Source organism: Zonotrichia leucophrys, chromosome 20 (assembly GCF_028769735.1).
Source record: "Zonotrichia leucophrys gambelii isolate GWCS_2022_RI chromosome 20, RI_Zleu_2.0, whole genome shotgun sequence".
Taxonomy (NCBI): Eukaryota; Metazoa; Chordata; class Aves; order Passeriformes; family Passerellidae; genus Zonotrichia; species Zonotrichia leucophrys.
The window spans coordinates 7,408,799-7,427,566 of NC_088189.1; the positions used below are offsets into that span (position 1 = coordinate 7,408,799).

Here is an 18,768-nt window from a genome sequence, read left to right on the forward strand (position 1 = left end):
TCCACGCATGAAAACTACAACTCCCGGCAGCCCTTGCGGTTTGTTTTCCTTCAAACCAGCCCCAGGCCCGCCCCTCCATCCCCTCCCCTCCGGTCCCTCCGTGTCCCGCCGCGGCCACCGTCGCCTGGCCCCGCCGCCCCGCCCCGCTCCCGGCCCTTTGACCCCGTTGTTATGCCGGGCCCGAGCCGCCGCCGCCGCCGCCGTCTCCCGTAGCGCCCGGAGCCGCCCCCGCCTCGCGCCCCGCCCGCCGCGCCCGCCGCGCCCAGCCCGTCCCGCTCGCCGCCGCCCGCCTGCCGCCCGCGCGCCCAACGGTCCGCGCCCGCCGCGCCCGCCCGCGCGGGAGGAGGAGGAGGAGGATGAAGGAGATGAAGCAGAGGAGGAAGAAGGAGCGCACGTGGGCCGAGGCCGCCCGCCTGGTGAGGCCGGGGGGGCGTCCAGGGAGGGGGCGCGGGGGCTCCGCCGTGCCTCAGGGCCTCCCCGCCGCGTCCGGCCCCTCCCCGAGTAACGGGGCCGGCGGCGCCGCCATCGCTCCTGAGGGGGTAAAAGCGGGGGCCGGGCCCGCCTGGAGGGCGCGGGCGGTGTTGCCGCTTCCCCGGCCGGACCCGCGGCTTCCCGCGTTTCCCCCGCCGGCCGCTGTGGCCGGGCTCTCCCGCGCGGTTGTTTTTCTTCCTCAGCCCCGTGCGAAGGAGCTGCGCCCCGGGGCGGTGCGAGCGCGGCCCCCGGCCCTCGGTGGCGGAGCTGCCCCCGCCGGGGGTCCCGCGGCCTCCGCCGGGCGGGGCTGCAGCGGCTCCCGGTGTGGGACGCGGGAGGTGCCCCCGTCCCGCTGCGGTTCCGTGCGTGCCGGGCAGGGCTGCGGGCACGGTCCCGCTCGTTCTCTTCCTTTCAGATGGGTTTAAAGCTCCATGGGAGGAACCGGAGCCTCCGGAGAGGGCACGGCCGCTGTCAAAAGTTTCTGCTTTAATTACCGAGGGTGCTGGTCCTTCTGTGCACCGGCAGCGCCCCAGGACCGGTGGCGAGTGCTGGGCTGCTGTAGCAGCAGCTGGGCTGAACATCCCTGAATCAGCCCGTATTTGGTCACTTTTGGGTTTAGGGGATGTGGCCATTGAGATGTCTCAGTCCTTTTGTCTCAAAGAATTTCCTTGTTGAAAGCTTCAACTTCCCAGCCCAGCTCTGCCCTGATGGTGTCTGTGGGAATGCTGTTGTCATTGCACCGTTGCACTGGGAGGAAGGTGACTTCTCTCTGTGAAGCCTTTGAGCTGGATCTGTCTTCAACCTCGGTTATGAAGTAGGAAATCTAAAAAAGATAAATAACTAGAGTGTCTTTCAGGGAGCTAGTCAGAGGTTTGATTTAAGGGCTGCATGCCGAGGTGTTTAGGCTGGCTGGCTGGCATTTGGGTGGAAGGAGCTGGCTCTCTCCTGGTGACCCAGTGACACAGGTACAGCAGTGCCAGGGATAGAGTGAGGGATGATCCAGCTACTTGGATATTAATGGATCCCACAGTTCCTCCCCACTGCCCTGTCAGTGGTATACAACTCATGAGGATACATGTATTGCTTCTGTGTAGCCCCTGGCCTTCTGCAGAAATGGATTTAAAGAACTTGAAGGTGGTTTGTTTCCTTGGTTTTTTTCTGTTGTGTGTGTTTGTTTTGGTTTGCCAGCCCAGGTTATGTATTGAAGCATGTAAACATTCAGAAGGAACAGTGTGGGTGAGTCCAGTGAGGTTCATGTCTTGTACTGAGGATGTGCAGGATAACTCTTGGTGCTTCTGAGTAAGATTTTTTTGGCTATTGGAATGTTTTCTTACTGCTTGCCAGGAGAAAACCTAATCAGACAAGCATCTGACTTCCAGCAACTTGCATCATCTTTTGTGTGTAAATGATAATATTTTAGATCCATGTGGCTTTGCTTGAAAAACTGGAGAAGGGCATAAAGCAGCTACTGTGGAACTTCACAGCAGCAGCCTGGTGGTCTCATTCTCCATCTTGCATTTCTCCTTGGGATCCAGGTTCTTTGGGCCAGGTGTGTCCCTGCAGATGGCAGGGATGCTTTCCTGGCAAGTGACCCCGGGGGCAGAGGCTGTGCTATGTGACCTTGCATAAAGTCAGCTCATTCAAACATCCTGAGCTCTGAGAGGTGAAAAAAATCAGCATTTATAGGCTGCCCAAAGCAGCACATGAGCAGTCACCTAATACACCTCATCACCCTTGTGTGTTGGGGAAGGCATTTCTTCTCACAGTTCCTCTCACCTGTCTTCTGGCCAGCACCCCAGGCACGGTGGGTGCATGAGATGTCTAAGCCTCAACAGCATCTTAGAGCCATTGATGAACCAGAAATAGAACGATCTCATACTAGATTATCCACTTAAAGAGACCTACAGTTGCGTAGCTGCACTTGCAGCTTGCAGGACTGATTGTAAATCCACTAAAAATAGATCTTTATTTCACACTAGGCTTACACATGCTCCCTGTCAAAATGCTTTTAATTTCCCTCTCTGACGTGTGCTGGTGTATTTTGTATTCTGCTCAACGTTTCTGAGAATCGCAGGCAAAAAATGTTCTTCAGTGTTGCTCCTCCTACAGAGCCAAAACTCTGCACGTTCCATAAAATAAACTTCAAAGGTTCATCTGGATGCCCAAAGCCATGGCAGGATCCCACAAGTGCTGTCAGAGCTAGATGACCAGTAAATTGAGGAAGTGGTGTAAACTTCCATAATTAGGGGCATAGGAACCCTCAGCTACCACTGCTGTAAATAGTGGAGGGGGGAAAATTCTGTTTTGGGGGTAAGGTGTAGCCAATATTGAAGTTGTAGCTCTGAGTGGAGAACTGATGTGGTGCTGGGAGTGTCAGGTTGGGGAGGGATAGAAGGGGCAGTGCTGGAGACTGGGATTTGGTGTCTAAAGCTTGCAGGATCCTCTCCTCCAGTTCTTCCATTAAGTGCTCTGTATACTTAATACAGCTCTTGATTGGAAATTGTTCCCCTGAGCATGGATTCTTTTATCTGTATGTAAATGCTCCTTTGTGCTCAGTTTTAGGCCACATACTTCACTTGCTGTGTCTGTCACTGCAGAGAGGTTTGAATAATTCCCTGATTTTTGGAACAGACGTGTTGTATTTTGCAGATCTCCCTGGGCTCAGGAGCAATGAGTTTCCTGTGTCAGCTGTCTGCAGCCTCTGAGTGATGGGGTGACAGCTCAGGAGGGAGGCATGGAGACCTTGTAACCTATGGAGGGAGCAAAAAGTGTGATGGAGCTGTATGGAATTTAATTAGTTTACTCTCTCTGAATATGGCTCATCACTTGCTTTGATTTTTCTTTACACTCTTTGTGTTTTCATTGGGTTTTAACTCAAGTTAGTTGTCTAATTCTCTTCCCCATGAGGTTCTTACCTCATTCTCAGAAGCTTGTGAGCTTCGAGCATCTGCAGAATACCTGTTGGGTGGGTATGAGAGAAATTCCATTTGTAGAATCAAGGTTTAGATTGGAAGAACCTTTAAAGATCACTTCCACTAGTGCAGGCTGCTCCAAGCCCCATCCACCCCTATCACAGCACACAGTTGAAGTGCAGAACTGCACTTGGGTTTTTGGTTTCTTGTGGAGGGTAGAGATGGTCTGAGGTGCAAACGTTGGCCTGCACAGCTTTGGGGTGATTTTGCTCACGTCCCATTGGCGTGGCTGCTGCAGTGACTCACTTCTAGATGTTACTGATGAAAATGGGGCATCTGGGTCCTTCCTCTGGCTTCCACACCAGTCAGACTGAGAGACAGCACCGTGGTGCTGCCTCCTAAAACGTGGGGACAGATGACACCGGGGCTGTGCATCGTGTGGCCGTGATGCTGGGGGAATTCAGACCATGGTTGTGAAGAAGTTCCTGAATGAATTCCTGTTGCTGCTTTCCATGCCTGTTCCAGCCCATGGTCTGTGCCTTCTCAGCCTCTCTCAGCTCGTGGCCCCAGGTCTGTGGAGCTGGGTGCCTTTGCATTCCAAGAGCAGCCCTGTCTGCTGCCGGGGAAGGCGCGTGGTCAGCAGCTGTAGGGTAATCTGCTCCCAAAGAAACTGAGTGGTTTACATCTACTGCAGCTTATTTTTGCTCATTGTTTCCTGTTTATGTGGATAATCTTCTTATCCACAGAAATGTCCGGTCCTCTCTTTGAATCCTTGAGTTTTTGCTTCTAGACATTTCAGAGCAGTAAGTTCCACAGGCTTAAAAAAAATAAAGTAATAACCTCTTTACTTCTTTGTAAATAAGTGACAATTCTATTCTTGATATAATATGTGAAAGGATGAGTTGTTTTTTATTGTGTTGCCTTTTAATACCTGATTTTCTTCATTTTATGTCAAAGGCAAGCACTCTTAAGTCTTTTTAGTGTCTCTAGCCAATTTTTTTTTCCCAAATCCTTTCCTGGTTTTTTTTGTCCTTTTCTGAATTCTGTCCTTCTCTGACACGAATTCTGACTCTTAATTTGTGGTTCCCTTCCTGGGATGGAGTGAAGAGGAAATGAATGCAGTAATCTGAGGAAGGTACAGTACTGGATTGTATAGCTGCACAGTAATACTTTTAGTGACAAAAAACCACTGGATGCTTTGTGGAGAGGCAGGAAAAGGTTTTACATTGTTACAGGTCACCACTGTTCAGTTTGGAAGGTTTATGTGGCAGCAGCTCCATCTAATGTAGTGAAGTCTGGTAAAGCTTCCATTGGGTGGGGTCAAGGCCAATTTCTGCTGCTTTTTCTCCTCCATGATTATATTTCAGTTAGTTGGGGAAGAGATGAAGGTGAAGCCTTTTGTGGCTTTGATCCATGTTCACCAGGATCTTGAGGTAGCCTGAAATTTTACTGTGTATCTTTGCAGGTGAATCAGGTTTGAAGGGGCAGATTATTGGGTCTGGGCCACAGCTGATGGAGTAGTTCTGGGAATTCAGAAGCCAGTTCTGTAATGACACTTGGTCTTTCTGTCTTTTCAGGTGCTGGAAAATTACTCAGATGCTCCTATGACCCCAAAACAGATTCTGCAGGTCATAGAGGCTGAAGGTCTAAAGGAAATGAGGTTAGTATTGATGATTTTGTCTAAACCAGTGTGCAGCATGGGGGAGGCAGTGTATGAAGGCTGGTGTTGCTTCATACAGTTCTGCCTCATCCCCAGCCCACTTTGCTTCCCTTTTTCTCTTTTCAGCCTGGTAATTTCAGATGACAGTACAGACATTTATATACAGATTGTGAGGGTTTCTTTTTCACTGGAAAATGTTCTTGGATTTTTAGATAATATACAGAGTCCCTTCATCCATCTATTGTGAAGTAAATGCCTCTTGCAGATCAGGCCCCTGCATTGTGCTGTACTTACCACTCACTCCCATGGTTCTCACATAAGTAGCTCCCAGCTACAATAGTTTCTGCTATTGTGACTTGAGTTTGAGGACAGTTTAAGTTTGATCTCCTCTGATGCTTCATTTCTAGAGCAGACATTATGTTTTAGAAGAGACAGTCTTCTCCATGTCACTGGCTTGTGCTCAGATTCTTGAGCACCAAGAGAGCACAGCTCACATCACACAGTTGTGGCTCTTGACATTGTAGGAGGAGATGCCCATCTCAGAGTGGATTTCATGTAGAAAAGAACCTGATACAAAGCCTTGGAAAGGGCAGAAGTGGGAGACTGCTTTCCTTGGTTAAGTTCCTGTGAGCTTCCATCTGTTTCCATGACAGTAGTAGAAATACAGAGTGTCTTGCAGCTCAAAGAAAGTGGGTAACTGTGATAGTCCAAATGCCTCAGTTGCTGCCGCCTGGCAAAATAAAAAAAAAAAATAAGAAAGAAGGTTTGACTACCAGAGACACGAAAAGCTGCTGTCCAGTGATGGACTTCTGACAAATCCAGATGCAAGGGCTGTTTCTAGTCTTGCTTCTCCCTGCCTTTGTTTCTGTGGACTGTTTTCACTGTGGTATTTGCATTTCCTGAATCTGTACTTTACCCAACTACAGAAGGTAAACTGATTTCTTATGGGACCTAAATGTCAGCTTGTTTCTGCTCCTTGTTTGTGTGAAATCAGGAAACAGCTGGGGTGTTTTGAATAGTGAAAATCAGTGACGTGTACAGAGGTGCTGGGTGTGGGACCTGCTGTTGTTTGGAGAGGCAAGAGGCTGGTGTGTGCTGCTGCATCAGATTTGGAGCTGTTGGAACACCCACCTTCCATGGGCTTACAAGAAGGCTGGGGAGGGACTTTTCACAGGGACATGTAGTGATGGGACAAGAGGCAATGGACTCAGGTGAAGGAGGGAAGATTTAGATTGGACATTAGGAAGAAATTCTTTGCTGTGAGGGTGGTGAGGTCATGGCACAAGTTCCCAGAGGAGCTGGGGCTGCTCCATGCTTGGAAGTCTCCGAGGCCAGGCTGGACAGGACTTGGAACAACCTGGTTTGGTGAAAGGTATCCCTGCCCATGGCGGGGGATTTGGAACAAAATGGTCTTTAAGGTCCCTTCCAACCCAAAGTGTTCCATGATTCTGTGATGCTTTCTGAGATCTTCTCTGGTTTGGATATGGGCAGTGATTTCAGTAGAAATCAGACAGATTTTAATGAGGATCTTCATAAGGGGAGCTTTGCTTTAATCAATCTTCTGCAACTCTGTCACATAAGTCCTGTTACCCCAGCAGGCAGTTGAAGATCTCTGTGCACAGGCTGTCCCCTGCCAAAGATAATAGCAGGGCTCTTCACACACATAAATTATCCTGTGCTTTCCCAGTTTTTACAAGTGACCTGTCACACTGTGTAAGTAAAGACCAGACTTTGGAACGTGTGTCATGTTAAATCCCACAAACCTAACTCATTCCTTTAAAGGTCGATGGTTTCCCTTGGGATATCTGCTTTTCCTTCCCTGGTCATTAATTCTCTGCTTTAAGAAAAGATTGTTTTCTTCAGAGCATGATTGTTTGCAGGATAAAGGCAGTGAGCCTGCCTGGCTGAACGTGCAGCAGCCTTTGCTGGTGCTTGTATAGAAGCTCTTCCTGAAACTCCATTTCCTGAAGGAAATGTGCTCAGTGCCTTGAGATGTTTTTCCTTCTGAATCAATTCTGAGGTGGGGCTCCCTGGTTGGGGGGTCATGCTGCTCTGCTGGCAGGGCTGTGTTCCATACCAGGCACTGGCATTCCCATGAGCCAGTACCATGCTGAGTTTAGCTCCTTGGAGGAGTTTTAACTGCTTGGTTTTTTTTCTTGTTTTGGAGAAAATTACTTAGTTTGCTGTTTTAAGAGAGCTCTGTGGCTGGTGAGTGTGCTTGGAGTGTCTGGTAAACACAGAGGGGAAAACACTGTCTGACAGGACAGAAGGCTGGAAATTTTGTTCACATGATCTGAAAGTGATACAGGGTAACTTTGCCTGTTGCGGTGGAATGTGAAGAAATGTCCAAAACCCAGGCACGTACAGGGTGGAAACAGAAATTCTATGTTTTCAATTTGACAGTGATTTTCTTTGAAATATTTTATCTCAGTCCAGTTTTCAGTTTCACTTTTACTAGGAATGCAGTCAGTAGTGCTGTAATGTGTCTTCCAGACAACTTTCTGCCCATACATGTGGGACTGACTGCAAAACACCATATTACGTGGCACAGCAGTTCCATCAGTGTGAGTGTAGGATGGGGCTTTAACCAGGGAGTTGTGTAGGAATTAACAAATGAGAGCATCAGAGCCTTTGTACTGAGCTCTGCTCGAGTAGTTTGGTCAGTGACATATCAGGGAGACATTCCAGTAACATGTGTGTCTATAGTTTGTTACATGTTTCTGCTGCTGAATAAATCTGGGGGTTTTATAAAATCAATCCAACACTGACGGATTCCTGGAGAGGAGAGAAGGAAACAGATAATGAAAGTTAGAAATTTCTAAAAACAGATGAGGATAGCTTTAAAATTGGTGTCACATTTACTGTTGGCTGTGATGTGCAAGGCTGATGTACAGGTCAGAATGAAACCAGTGACACTGTTCTTACTGTCCTATAAAGTTAATAGCATCACCTCTGTTCCCCTCATCAGCTAAAGGATGCCCTTTTAACCACCTCTTTCAGGCTGTTTTCTTGATAATCTATTTCCTAAGCTCTCTCTTTTCTCTGTCTCTGCTGCAGTGGCACATCTCCCCTGGCCTGCCTCAATGCCATGCTCCACTCCAATTCCAGGGGAGGCGATGGGCTCTTCTACAAACTGCCTGGACGCATCAGCCTTTTCACACTCAAGGTAAATGCTGAGCTCTGCTCCCAGCTGAGGGCCAGGGGTGAGTTCTGCTCCCTGTGCACGGCTGAGTGTTACCCTGTCACTGAGCATCATAAGCAGTGAGATGAGAGAGGGTCTGGAATTCATTATTTCCTTAGAGCTTGTACCTTTCAGCTGTATTCAGCCATCTATGATAAATTCTTTACAAAAAACCCAACTGTTATTTCTTGAATCCTCTTACTTCATTACCTGGTGTCCAGCTCAGGTGGCTGCTCATCAGAACAGATCTGACCACTCCCTTGCTGCCAGCCACAAGGGAAAACAACCAGCCAAGGAATTGGTCCCAGAGCTTGTAGCAACATGTAAAATCTTGATGGGAAAATGTATATTCATTTTTCTGGCTGCTTGTTCTGTGTTCCACTACATTCTGTGTTATTTAGCATCAGTGTTTTCCTCAGATCATGAAATCTCTCTGGAATACTTTTTTATTTTTAGTTTATTGTTCCAGTAATATTAAATATTGAAAATATTTCTGGTCCTGAGGTTTTCTTTTGCATTGTTTTGTACTGTTGGATTCCCCGATAAATATCAACTTGATCTCAGCTATTTCATTTCCATCTTCTTTCTGCTGTTAGAAACTCCTGTTGAATTGACACATTTTGCTGAAAATAGATGGCATTGAAATTGCTTTTATGTACAAGTAGGAAATACATCTCCTAAGCTTGCTGTCTTAGTGTTTGGCCACTCTGATGCTGCTTGTTCTTTATAGTGAGATGCTTCTCTTTAATACAAACTCATTACTTATAGAAAATTATAACATATTATGAACTTTTCTATTAAATTAATTTTTATTAACCTGGTATTTTGGGTATGTGTTACTTGTCTAGGAAGGGGCTATGAAGTGCTCTTAGTTTAGGTGACTTCTGTTCCGCTATGAGCCCAAATATACTTTAAAATCCCTTTCTACATCAAGGATTAAAATAGAGAGAAAATTGAAGGTTAAAGTGTATCCAGTTAACCATTGGTGTAGATTTAGGAGGGAGGGAGGGCTGTAGCTACCCCAGTTCTGTTCCCCCTCTAGAAAGATGCCTTGCAGTGGTCCCGGAACCTGTCAGTGCCAGAAGGGGAGGAGCTGGAGGACACAGCAGATGCAGAAAGCTGTGGGTCCAATGAAGCCAGCACTGTGAGTGGTGACAATGATGGTAAGTGTCTGGTGACATTAACCTTAAACTCCAGGACCTACTTCTGTGTCTGACTGAGAGCTCATCTCTTTCAGTGTCTCTTGATGAAACTTCTTCTAACGCCTCGTGTTCCACCGAATCTCAGAGCAAGGGACCTGCTACCAGGGAGAGCTACAGAACTGCTTCCCAGGTAGGAAAAAGTGGGACTAATGGGAAGGAAGAAGCCTCTCAAGGAGAGCTTTCATTACTATTGGGGTGGTATGACAGGGACTGTTTGTGTATAGTTATGAATCTCTCTCTCCTTAGACAAGAAGTGGCAGAATGGTGAGAGATGATGTATGGGAAGACAATTTTGAATTCTGTGCTAGTCCTAAATATAGTGTTGCCTGAAGATTCAGCTAGGAGGAGCCAGGCAGCTCTTTTAACTGAGGAACATGCTGCTTAGAGGATTACTATACTCTTCCATAATGCCTTCATTCCTTTGTTTTGTTTTTGGTTTCTCTCTGGTCTGCAGACAGCCAAACAGAAGAAAAAGACGGGTGTGATGCTACCACGGGTGGTGTTAACCCCACTGAAAGTAAATGGGGCACACATGGAGTCTGCCTCAGGTGAGCCATGGCTTTGGGGGGGTCCTGATGACCTCACAGATCTCTCTCAGATTGTTACAGCAATCCTCAGTGTTTGCCTGAGAATTTCTGTAACACCTGCTGAGAATGAGTGAGACTGCAGAGTTGTGTGTGTGTTTAACTCACTCAAAATAGTTGGTACCCTGTAATAGCAGATTTGTTAGTAACAGAGAATTCCTGTATGTTAAACCACTCTCCCAGCTGGGCTTTGACTGTTCTTTGCATATTTTTATGATGTTGTTTTGCATTTAGGCTTCACAGGAAGGCACGCTGATGGGGAGAGCAGCAGCACATCCAGCAGCAGCAGCAGCTCCTTGGCCCTGTGCAAAACCAGCCTGCGCAGTAGGACAGAGATCAACAGGGATCCTCCACAGCTGCTCAGGGGCATCCGAAAGCCCACAGCTGGTATGTGCTCCTGGGTAAAGGCACAGAAATCATTGGTGATGGTGAAGTCCACATGTTTTTGAGAAAAGAGCACCAGGAGGCATTTGATGACCTGAGGTCACAAGCCAGGTTTTCCACGTTGAGTGCTAGTGATAACATTGTTTAAAAGATTGGCTGGTCTGAAGAGCAGCATTGAGAATGGTACCTGAATATGACAGAACTGTGACCTCATGTCAGAATTCCAGATGTGGGTGTATTAATTACTGTGCTGGAGAGTCATTCTTCACACTTGAATACTGCAGTCTTTATCATCTCTCTCACTCCTTTTGTTGTTTTGTTGTTGTACTTACACATAAATTTCAGCCCAGAATGCTGAAATACTTCTGTACAACAATGTTAATTTTATTTGCTTGTCCTTAAACTCCAGGGCAAATGAAACGGAACAGGGGTGAGGATATTGACTTTGAAACCCCAGGCTCCATCCTTGTCAACACAAACCTGCGAGCGCTGATCAACTCCAGGACCTTTAACGCGCTTCCATCACACTTCCAGCAGCAGCTGCTTTACCTCCTGCCTGAAGTCGATAGACAGGTATGAGCACTCAGGTGTTTTCCCTTCCCTGATTACCTCTTCAGTGTGGAACAGCTGGAGCAGATGTGTTCTGTTTGTCCTGGCTCTGTCCTGCTAGGTGGGGGCTGACGGGCTGATGCGCCTCAGTGGCAGCGCTCTGAACAACGAGTTCTTCACCCACGCTGCACAGAGCTGGAGGGAGCGGCTCGCTGATGGTGAGTGGCTTTCCTTTCCTGACTGCCTGGGGAATAGCTGCTCATTTTGAAAGATTTTTGGTTTTCTTTTGCAGTTAATGAGTGGGAACTTACTACAGCTTTGCTGCATGTTGCCTCCAACTTTTTCGCTTTTTTTTGTTTAAAATCAAAAATAAAATTTCTTTTGGTGCCATGGGATCTTCAGCATTAAGTGGTGAAGGTGAAAAGTAGGGCCAGACTTATTTTTTCTTGAAAGGTGGCCTGTCTGTTAAAACATGATTTTTCCTGGAGCCACAGGCACCATGTGGATTCAGAGTAGGATGGGGAGCAGGGTGTTAACAGCAGGTCTGCCTTTCATATATTCAGCTGCTGTACAGTTCAAACACTAGAGGTTGCATTTTCAGAATGAGTTTTGTTTGGGAACTGAATTTCAATCTCTTGCTTCCATGTAGGTGAATTCACCCATGAGATGCAAGTTCGAATCCGGCAGGAGATGGAGAAGGAAAAGAGAGTGGAGCAATGGAAAGAGAAGTTCTTCGAGGACTACTATGGGCAAAAGTGAGAAATTTTACCATGTCTATTCTGCTTTATCCATGTTTATGCAGGTGGCAGAGTGTGTTTCTCTTGTGGATACCTGAGCAGGTGCAGCATAAACTCCTTGAGAAAGACAGGTTGTGGGGTGAATTGTTCCAGCTGTTGTTCTGGGAAAATCCTTAGTGGAATTGGCTGAGTTCAGCAGAATTTTATAGCCCATCTCTTCTTTTTCTAAGAAAAGTTGATGGTATTTTCCATCACAGATTTTTGGGGTTTTTATTTCATTCCATGTGATAGCAGTGTGGAATGTGTGGGCTCTCCCCTTGCAGGATGAGTGAATGAGGCTTTGATGACTCTCTGCTTGTGTTGGCTCTATTCAGTAACACTGAAATTGGGGTGAGCTTTAGCTTTTAGCTGGCATTTGTGTTTGCCTTACAGGTTGGGCCTGACCCAGGAAGAATCCCAGGCACAGAATTCAGTGCAGGAGGATGCTGAGAACAGGACAGAGCTGTCTGTGAAAGGAGAAGCGAGGCTGCCGCGCGGGCCGGCCACGCGCCAGAGGGACGGGCGCTTCCGGAAACGCTCCCGGGCCGACCTGCGCTGCCGGGCCAGGAGGAGCCTGTACAGACTGAGGGAGCCTGAGCACACGGAGACTCCCAAAGAGCCTGCTCCCGTGGGGCCAGATCCCTCACTTCATAAAGAGCCAAAGCCTGAGACAGACCTGAAGAAAGATGATCTGACCAGCTCCTCAGCTGCAGGATTGAAGGCAGAGAGTACCGAACTGCACCTCTCTCCAGAGACTTCCAAATCAAACAGCAAATCTGAAGATCCATCATCGGCAGCTACCAGCAGAATTCCCAGTTTGCCCCAGGAGAACTCTGCTCAGGAGTCCAAGGAGCAGAAGAGGAAAAGCTTTGAGGAGGCTGCCTCTGCGTCCTTCCCCGAAAAGAAGCCCCGGCTTGAAGATCGTCAGTCCTTTCGTAACACAATTGAAAGTGTTCACCCAGAAAAGCCACAGCCTACTAAAGAGGAGCCCAAAGTCCCACCCATCCGGGTAAGAGCGAGCTTTAGAGCTGCTGTATCTCAGGGCTGCCGTGCTCAGTAGTATCAAAACATTATTAAAATGTCAAGTGTTGCCATCTTAAGGGAAGGAGTCGAAGGGTTTCATTGGTAGAGCTGGTGAAGTGCCTCTGACTGCCAGGGTTTGCTGTCGTATTTAGACAGGCAAAGAATGGAAAATCATCCCAAGGTCTTTGCACAAGAGCACAGGGTAACCTTGACTTACTCCCTTCATTTGCATTTCTGTGGCTACAGAAACACTGCCTGAAATGAGCTGACTGACTGCAAAAGACCTTGAAATTGTGTTCTTTATCCTGTCTAGTTTCTGAGTTCTTTTCCTTTGCTTTTGGATAGAATCTCAGTGTTCCTCCTCAGTTTTTCCATTTGACCAGGATACCCATTTTGGTAGCTTCAGGGCAGTCATCCTGGTGTAGAGAAGACCAGTTTGATCTCTGAAGAAGTGAATATAAATAACTTATTTCATATTTGCCTGCAGCCTCTGGTAAAACAATATTAGTGTGAACTGAGCTTTACAGATCACAGAGCAGAGGTTGTGGGACCGTGCTGCTTCTCTGCCTGAATTAATTTCAAGTTGAGGTTTTTGTTGAATTTTTGTGCTAAGAATTGTGACGAGCAGTTGCCATCACAGTGAAATGAAACGCATTTCACTGGAGACGGGCAGTGTTAGAACTTAACCGCATTTCCCTTTTCTTTCAGATTCAACTTTCACGTATTAAACCACCCTGGGTGGTTAAAGGTCAGCCCACTTACCAGATCTGCCCCCGGATCATCCCCAGCACGGAGCCCTCCGGCCGGGGCCGCCCCGGGGCCCGCACCCTCGCAGACATTAAGGCCCGTGCTCTGCAAGCCCGAGCCCAGCGCGAGGCCGCCGCCGCCGCCATCGGAGGAGGGGGTGGCCCTGGTGGGGGGAGAGGCTCCGAGGAAGGAGGCGGTGGAGGAGAATCCAGCGGCCGCTCCCAGCACAGGAGATCCAAGAGAGCTCATGGAAAACGTGCGTCAGATCTACAGCGAGCACAACTACAGCTGTCTGTTCATCTGAGCGGAGGGAAGGCTGACTCCAAAGGGGCTGCTCAGGAAGCCAGCGTGAATTCCTGCCTCTCTGCCGCACAAGATCGCTCTTCCTCAAAAAGCGAAAGGAGCAGCGTTCCAGGCTGTGCCACAGGGTCAGGGGACACTCAGCCTGGTGATGGGTCACCCAGGACACCGTTCTGTGGTTCTCTGACTGTGTCATCCTTGGACAGTGCAGCTCCTGAGAGGCAGGAGGAGAGTCCTGAGCAGCTCCTCCATGACCCAAGGACCGAGCTCCCATCTTGTGCTGCATCACAGGAGAGCACAAAGCTGGGATGTGTGGTTCCTGTGGTGACCAGTGGGTCGTGTTCTGGGGGGCAGGGAGCTGGGGTCAGTGCCACGGGACACAGGGCTGTGGTGGAACTTGGAGATGTTGGTGCTCCCACCGTACAGCTGGATTATCCTTCTGATGTAAAGCAAAATTCCTCCAGTTGTCCTTTTCCGCCAGAATTGTCATCGGGTGTCTCAGAACGCCATGATCCAGAGAAGGTGTCTGGTTTTAGATATAACAACTCCCAAACATTTCTGGAAAAAGGTGTTGCTGATAATACCTCCAAAACAGTGACTGTTGGAGTGAAGAAAGCGGTCCCTGCAGTGTGTGACACTGCACAGCTGCAGGCAGGGAAAGGCACTGATGGCAAACTGAGTAATGAGGAACAAAAGGCAGAGGCTCTACTGCAGCCCTCTGTGCATGGTGACTTTATTTCTCAGAATAGGATAGATACCTCTGAAAAACTCCTGCAGCCAAGGGAGAGGTGCCCCAGAACCGAACCAGAAAACGCACATCAGCCCCTGGGAGACACTCAGGAGTTGAAGAGAAGTGGAGATGAAGAAATCCAGAGTACACACAGTGAAACAACAGACACTGCTTCTGACTGGGAAGGGGACATGGCTGATGAGAATGTGGAGGTGGAGATGTGTTTCAGAAGTGTCAGCTGTAGGGAGGTGGCTGGGAAAGGCTCTTCCTGTCACAGCAGCAGTGAGAAGCGCAATGGTATTAGGTCAAAATTGTCTGTGGAGACAGAGAGTCCAGCCTGTTCTGGGGACTTGGTGGCACCCCCACCTCAGAGGTGGGGACCCCAGAAAACCGAGCATCCAGCCAGCTCTGCTCGGCCCACATCCTCCATCGAGACCAACAACCCTTTGGTGATGCAGCTGCTGAAGGGGAAGCTTCCACTGGAAGAAGTTCTGCCAGTGTCTCACGTCAACATCAAGCTGGAAATTGCACAGCCAGTGCTGCAGAAGCAGTCAGAAGGCCTCTCCCTGCAGCTGGACAGAGGCAATGGTCACTATTTTGGCAAAGAATCTTCTCCAGATGTAGGAATAAAAACGAGTGCCCAAAGCAGGAGCGATGATGTTCGCTCAGTGAGATCTTCCAAAGATCCCCAGGAAAAAACCTGTGGATCAGGAGCAGCAATACCTGGTGTAGAGGATCAGGCTGTCCCAGAAAAACATTCCAAAGCTGGTTCAACTTTAAGCTGCCAAGACCAACTGGCAAACGTGGCAAGTGCCTCTCTGAAGTCTGAAGATGGGGACCCTCGGGAAAGAACATTTTCTTCCTGTAGCTTTGAGGAGCAGAAGGAGTTGCCCAAGGTCCACCGGATGCCACAGCACAATCCATTAGCAAGTGTCACAGCAGGTAAAAGCCCAGAGAAGCTGAATGCTTCTACAGAGCCTCAGTTTTTATCTCCAGGTGTAACTTCTCTTGGACCAAATCAGACAGGAGGTGCATTGGTCAATAAAAATTACAGCGGGGTTCAAGGCAAAAAGCTCTTTGGTTCTGGTTTTTCTTCCAGCCCCAGCGTGAGGCTGCATCACTCCAGGGCTTTGGAACACAGTTCAGCCATGGAAACCTTGTCCCCTGGCAAACAGATTCCCTTGGACAAGGGCTGTGCACTGGGAGAAGGAATCCCAGCTGCCAGGGAGGAATGGACTTCAAAGCAGCACAGCAGCACCCCGGGAGGGATCAGAAGTGAGAAGGTGCTGGTGTGTGGCAGCCCAGCCAAGAGCAATGCAGAGAACCGGGGGGATGTGGCCCAGCCGCCCACGGACCTGGCCGGGCACACACAGAGAGAGCCACTCGTCATGGACTGGCCCTTCTTTAAGTTTTCAAGGGATCCAGGAAAAGGACAGTGTCACCCTTTGGAGCCTTCATCCATCCCCTCTCAGCTCAATATCAAGCAAGCTTTTTATGGGAAGCTTTCAAAGCTGCAGCTTAATTCCACCAGCTTTAATTATTCATCCAACACTCCGGCTTTCCCCCGAGGCCTTGCTGGGAGCGTGGTGCAGCTCACCCACAAAGCGAACTTTGCTGCGAGCCGGAACACGGCCCTGGCTGTGCAGATGTTTGCTGACAGCAGCAGTGTTGATGAGATCTCGTTCCAGTGCTCGTGCAGCCTCAAAGCCATGATCATGTGCAAAGGCTGCGGCGCCTTCTGCCACGACGACTGTATAGGACCCTCTAAGCTCTGTGTATTGTGCCTTGTGGTGAGATAATAAATTATGGCCATGGGACAGGTTGTATATTCAGTGTGTGTATTTTGATAACGACTGATCCTAACGCCTGTACACAAAGTACACAAAGTACTCTCTGTTCATAGTAGAAACGCTGTTACACTTTGTTTTGGTGAGGAACGTTGAGCTGCCTTCCCACGGAGGTCGACGGTGCAGAGCTCATTCCTGCTGATGGGGACACCCTGCTCTGGGTGGGCTGCGCCCCATGGGAGCGATCCTGCTGCTTCCTGCTGTCATGGAAATTCCAGCTGTGCTCTGAGGCTGACGCCGGGGGGAGAGGCCGATCGCTGTGGCAATCCCTGGACCTTCTGTGGAGGAAATCCTTACATCCAAAGGAACTGGAAGATGGTGTTTGCTATTTCAGGGCTGCACAAGGTGAGGCCCTACAGTCTTCCACTCTCCCCTTCTGCCATCTCCATTCCCGGTTTGTGTGGGAAGTGCTGCTGTGCAGTGAGTGTAAGCAGAAGAGCTGCCCTGCAGGGATGGTCCCGTGCAGTGTTTGGATGCTCCAGCAGGATGTGGTGCCCAGGGATGTGCTCTGCAGGTGGTTGTGGAGCCGTGTACAGCCCACCATGTGCCACATGGAACCCACGTGGAGGATGCAAGAAGAGGAAAAAAATTTCGGGGCAAGTGCCAAGCAAATGCCTTGTGCTGGCCTGCAGGAAGCTGTGTGGCCAGGGAACTGTTCCTGGCTGAACTGGCCCAGCGGCTGTGCCTGCCTCCTTTGGCCAACTTCCACAAACTGCTGTGGAACACTGGAGGTTCCCTGGAGCTCAGTGATAGGGTCAGTGAGTTCTGCACTGCAGCTTTGTGGTGAGGACCTGAAACCCCACAGCAGCTGAGCACCTGCGAGCATCGAGCTGTGCATCTGTGTGACCATCACCTAACATTTAAAGCAGTGTTCTTTCCTCTTTTTTTATTTTCCTTTTTTTTTATATATTTTCATTCTTGGATGTATAAAGTGAGTTATTTGGCTCCTGTAAGTATCCTCTCTGCATCTGTTTTATCATATATTTATATGTTGTACACAGTACTGGCCAACTCTGTAAATGGATGTAATGTACATAGAGCATAAAGGGGTCTTTTTTTTTTCCTTGATTTCCAGGCTCTACAGCAGTATTGCATTAAAGTGGTGTTAGTTATTGTCAGAGCCACTGTATTCCGTCTTGCCTGACATGAGGCTCACCACGCTGGGGTCTTGGTTCCCACAGCCTCCCCTGCAGCCCGGGTGGACTGTGCTGTGCAGGCTCAAGGATGACCAGGTGGGATTTGCTGAGCCGAGCTCAACTCCCCCGTTGCTCATTTATGCTCTTGCCAGTTGTTGCTGCACCTGAGCTCCCAGGGCATGGCTGTACCTGCACTGCAAGGAGGTGAATGAACATCCACGTGCATCCAGAGAGGGAGAGCAAAACTGCAATTCTCCTCCTCTCTGGAGCAATTCCTAATCAAGAGTTAATTGCTTCAGCGAGGGGGAGAAGCTGCTGGCTTATTCAAGCGGGCAGTAGCAAGAATTTTAGGGAGTTTATTTTCATTTTTTTCTTCTTGTCCCTTTTCCAGCTCCATCCTACCTCCCTTCACCACGCACTTTCTTTCAGCCGTGCAAGTTCCTCTTTCAGCCACAATCGTGAGGGGTGGAACAAGTTCAGTCCCTGAGATGGTTTTATCCTCAATGCATCCACCAGCCTCATGCCACGAGAAGGAGAGCCCGGTGCCCCGGCCTGGGCAGGGCTGCGGTGCCCTGGGGGCGAGCGGAGGTGTGGAACCTGCTTACCAAAGATGGGGAGCGGAGCAGGGGGCTGGCTCTGCCTCCTGGGGGCCACTGCAGTGTTCAGCTCGGACTGGTCTGGGGGGCAGAGCCCTCAGGGGGGCCTGCTCGTGTCTGTCCCTTGTGCTATTGGAAAAATAAACACTGTAAAATCTGCTTGTGTGGTTCCAGTCCTTTTTCTGAAGTCCTCCTCCATTCTAAGGCAATGTGGCTTTTCCTTTCCCCCTCTTTTAAGTGCAGCTGTTCCAGAGCTCTGCTCAAGTCACGGAGGGGAGGGGCTGTGTTGCTGCTTGGCTTTGTTAAATCTGGTTTTATGCACTTAGAGAGCTCTGAAGATGGTGCAGCTCCTGCAGAGATGCTGTGTAGCTCTTGGGGAATGGACACCCTGGGGGCTCTGAGAGCCACGGGGGGCTGTGGGACACTGCAGGGCCCCCACAGTCTCAGGGGCTCCCTGCCCTGCTGGGGTGATGCCTGTGGGCTTTTCCCCGTGTCAGGGCAGGTCCTGCTGGTACTGCCATCACTGTTGGATAAATGGATCTAAAAATGTTTCTTAAGAGCATAAATGTGATACCAATTACAGTTTATTGAAACTACTTGGAAACTCACTTTATGGCCAAGTCCTTTCTCTTTTTTGGGCAGTAAGGAAATAACATGAATTATGATGATG

At 49.1% G+C, this 18,768-nt stretch overlaps 1 protein-coding gene across 1 annotated transcript; it reads left to right on the plus strand.

Annotated features, from left to right (window-relative positions):
- Window positions 1–272: 272 nt before the first annotated feature.
- ASXL1 (ASXL transcriptional regulator 1) lies at window positions 273–18,257 on the plus strand. The gene is made up of 12 exons (XM_064729858.1): window positions 273–416; window positions 4,961–5,043; window positions 8,101–8,209; window positions 9,267–9,387; window positions 9,462–9,556; window positions 9,881–9,974; window positions 10,245–10,397; window positions 10,804–10,967; window positions 11,065–11,161; window positions 11,593–11,698; window positions 12,113–12,728; window positions 13,451–18,257. Exons 1-12 carry the CDS (start codon window positions 357–359, stop codon window positions 16,316–16,318), a joined length of 4,566 nt encoding a protein of 1,521 aa, XP_064585928.1. The 5' UTR covers window positions 273–356; the 3' UTR covers window positions 16,319–18,257.
- The last annotated feature ends 511 nt before the right edge of the window (window positions 18,258–18,768 follow it).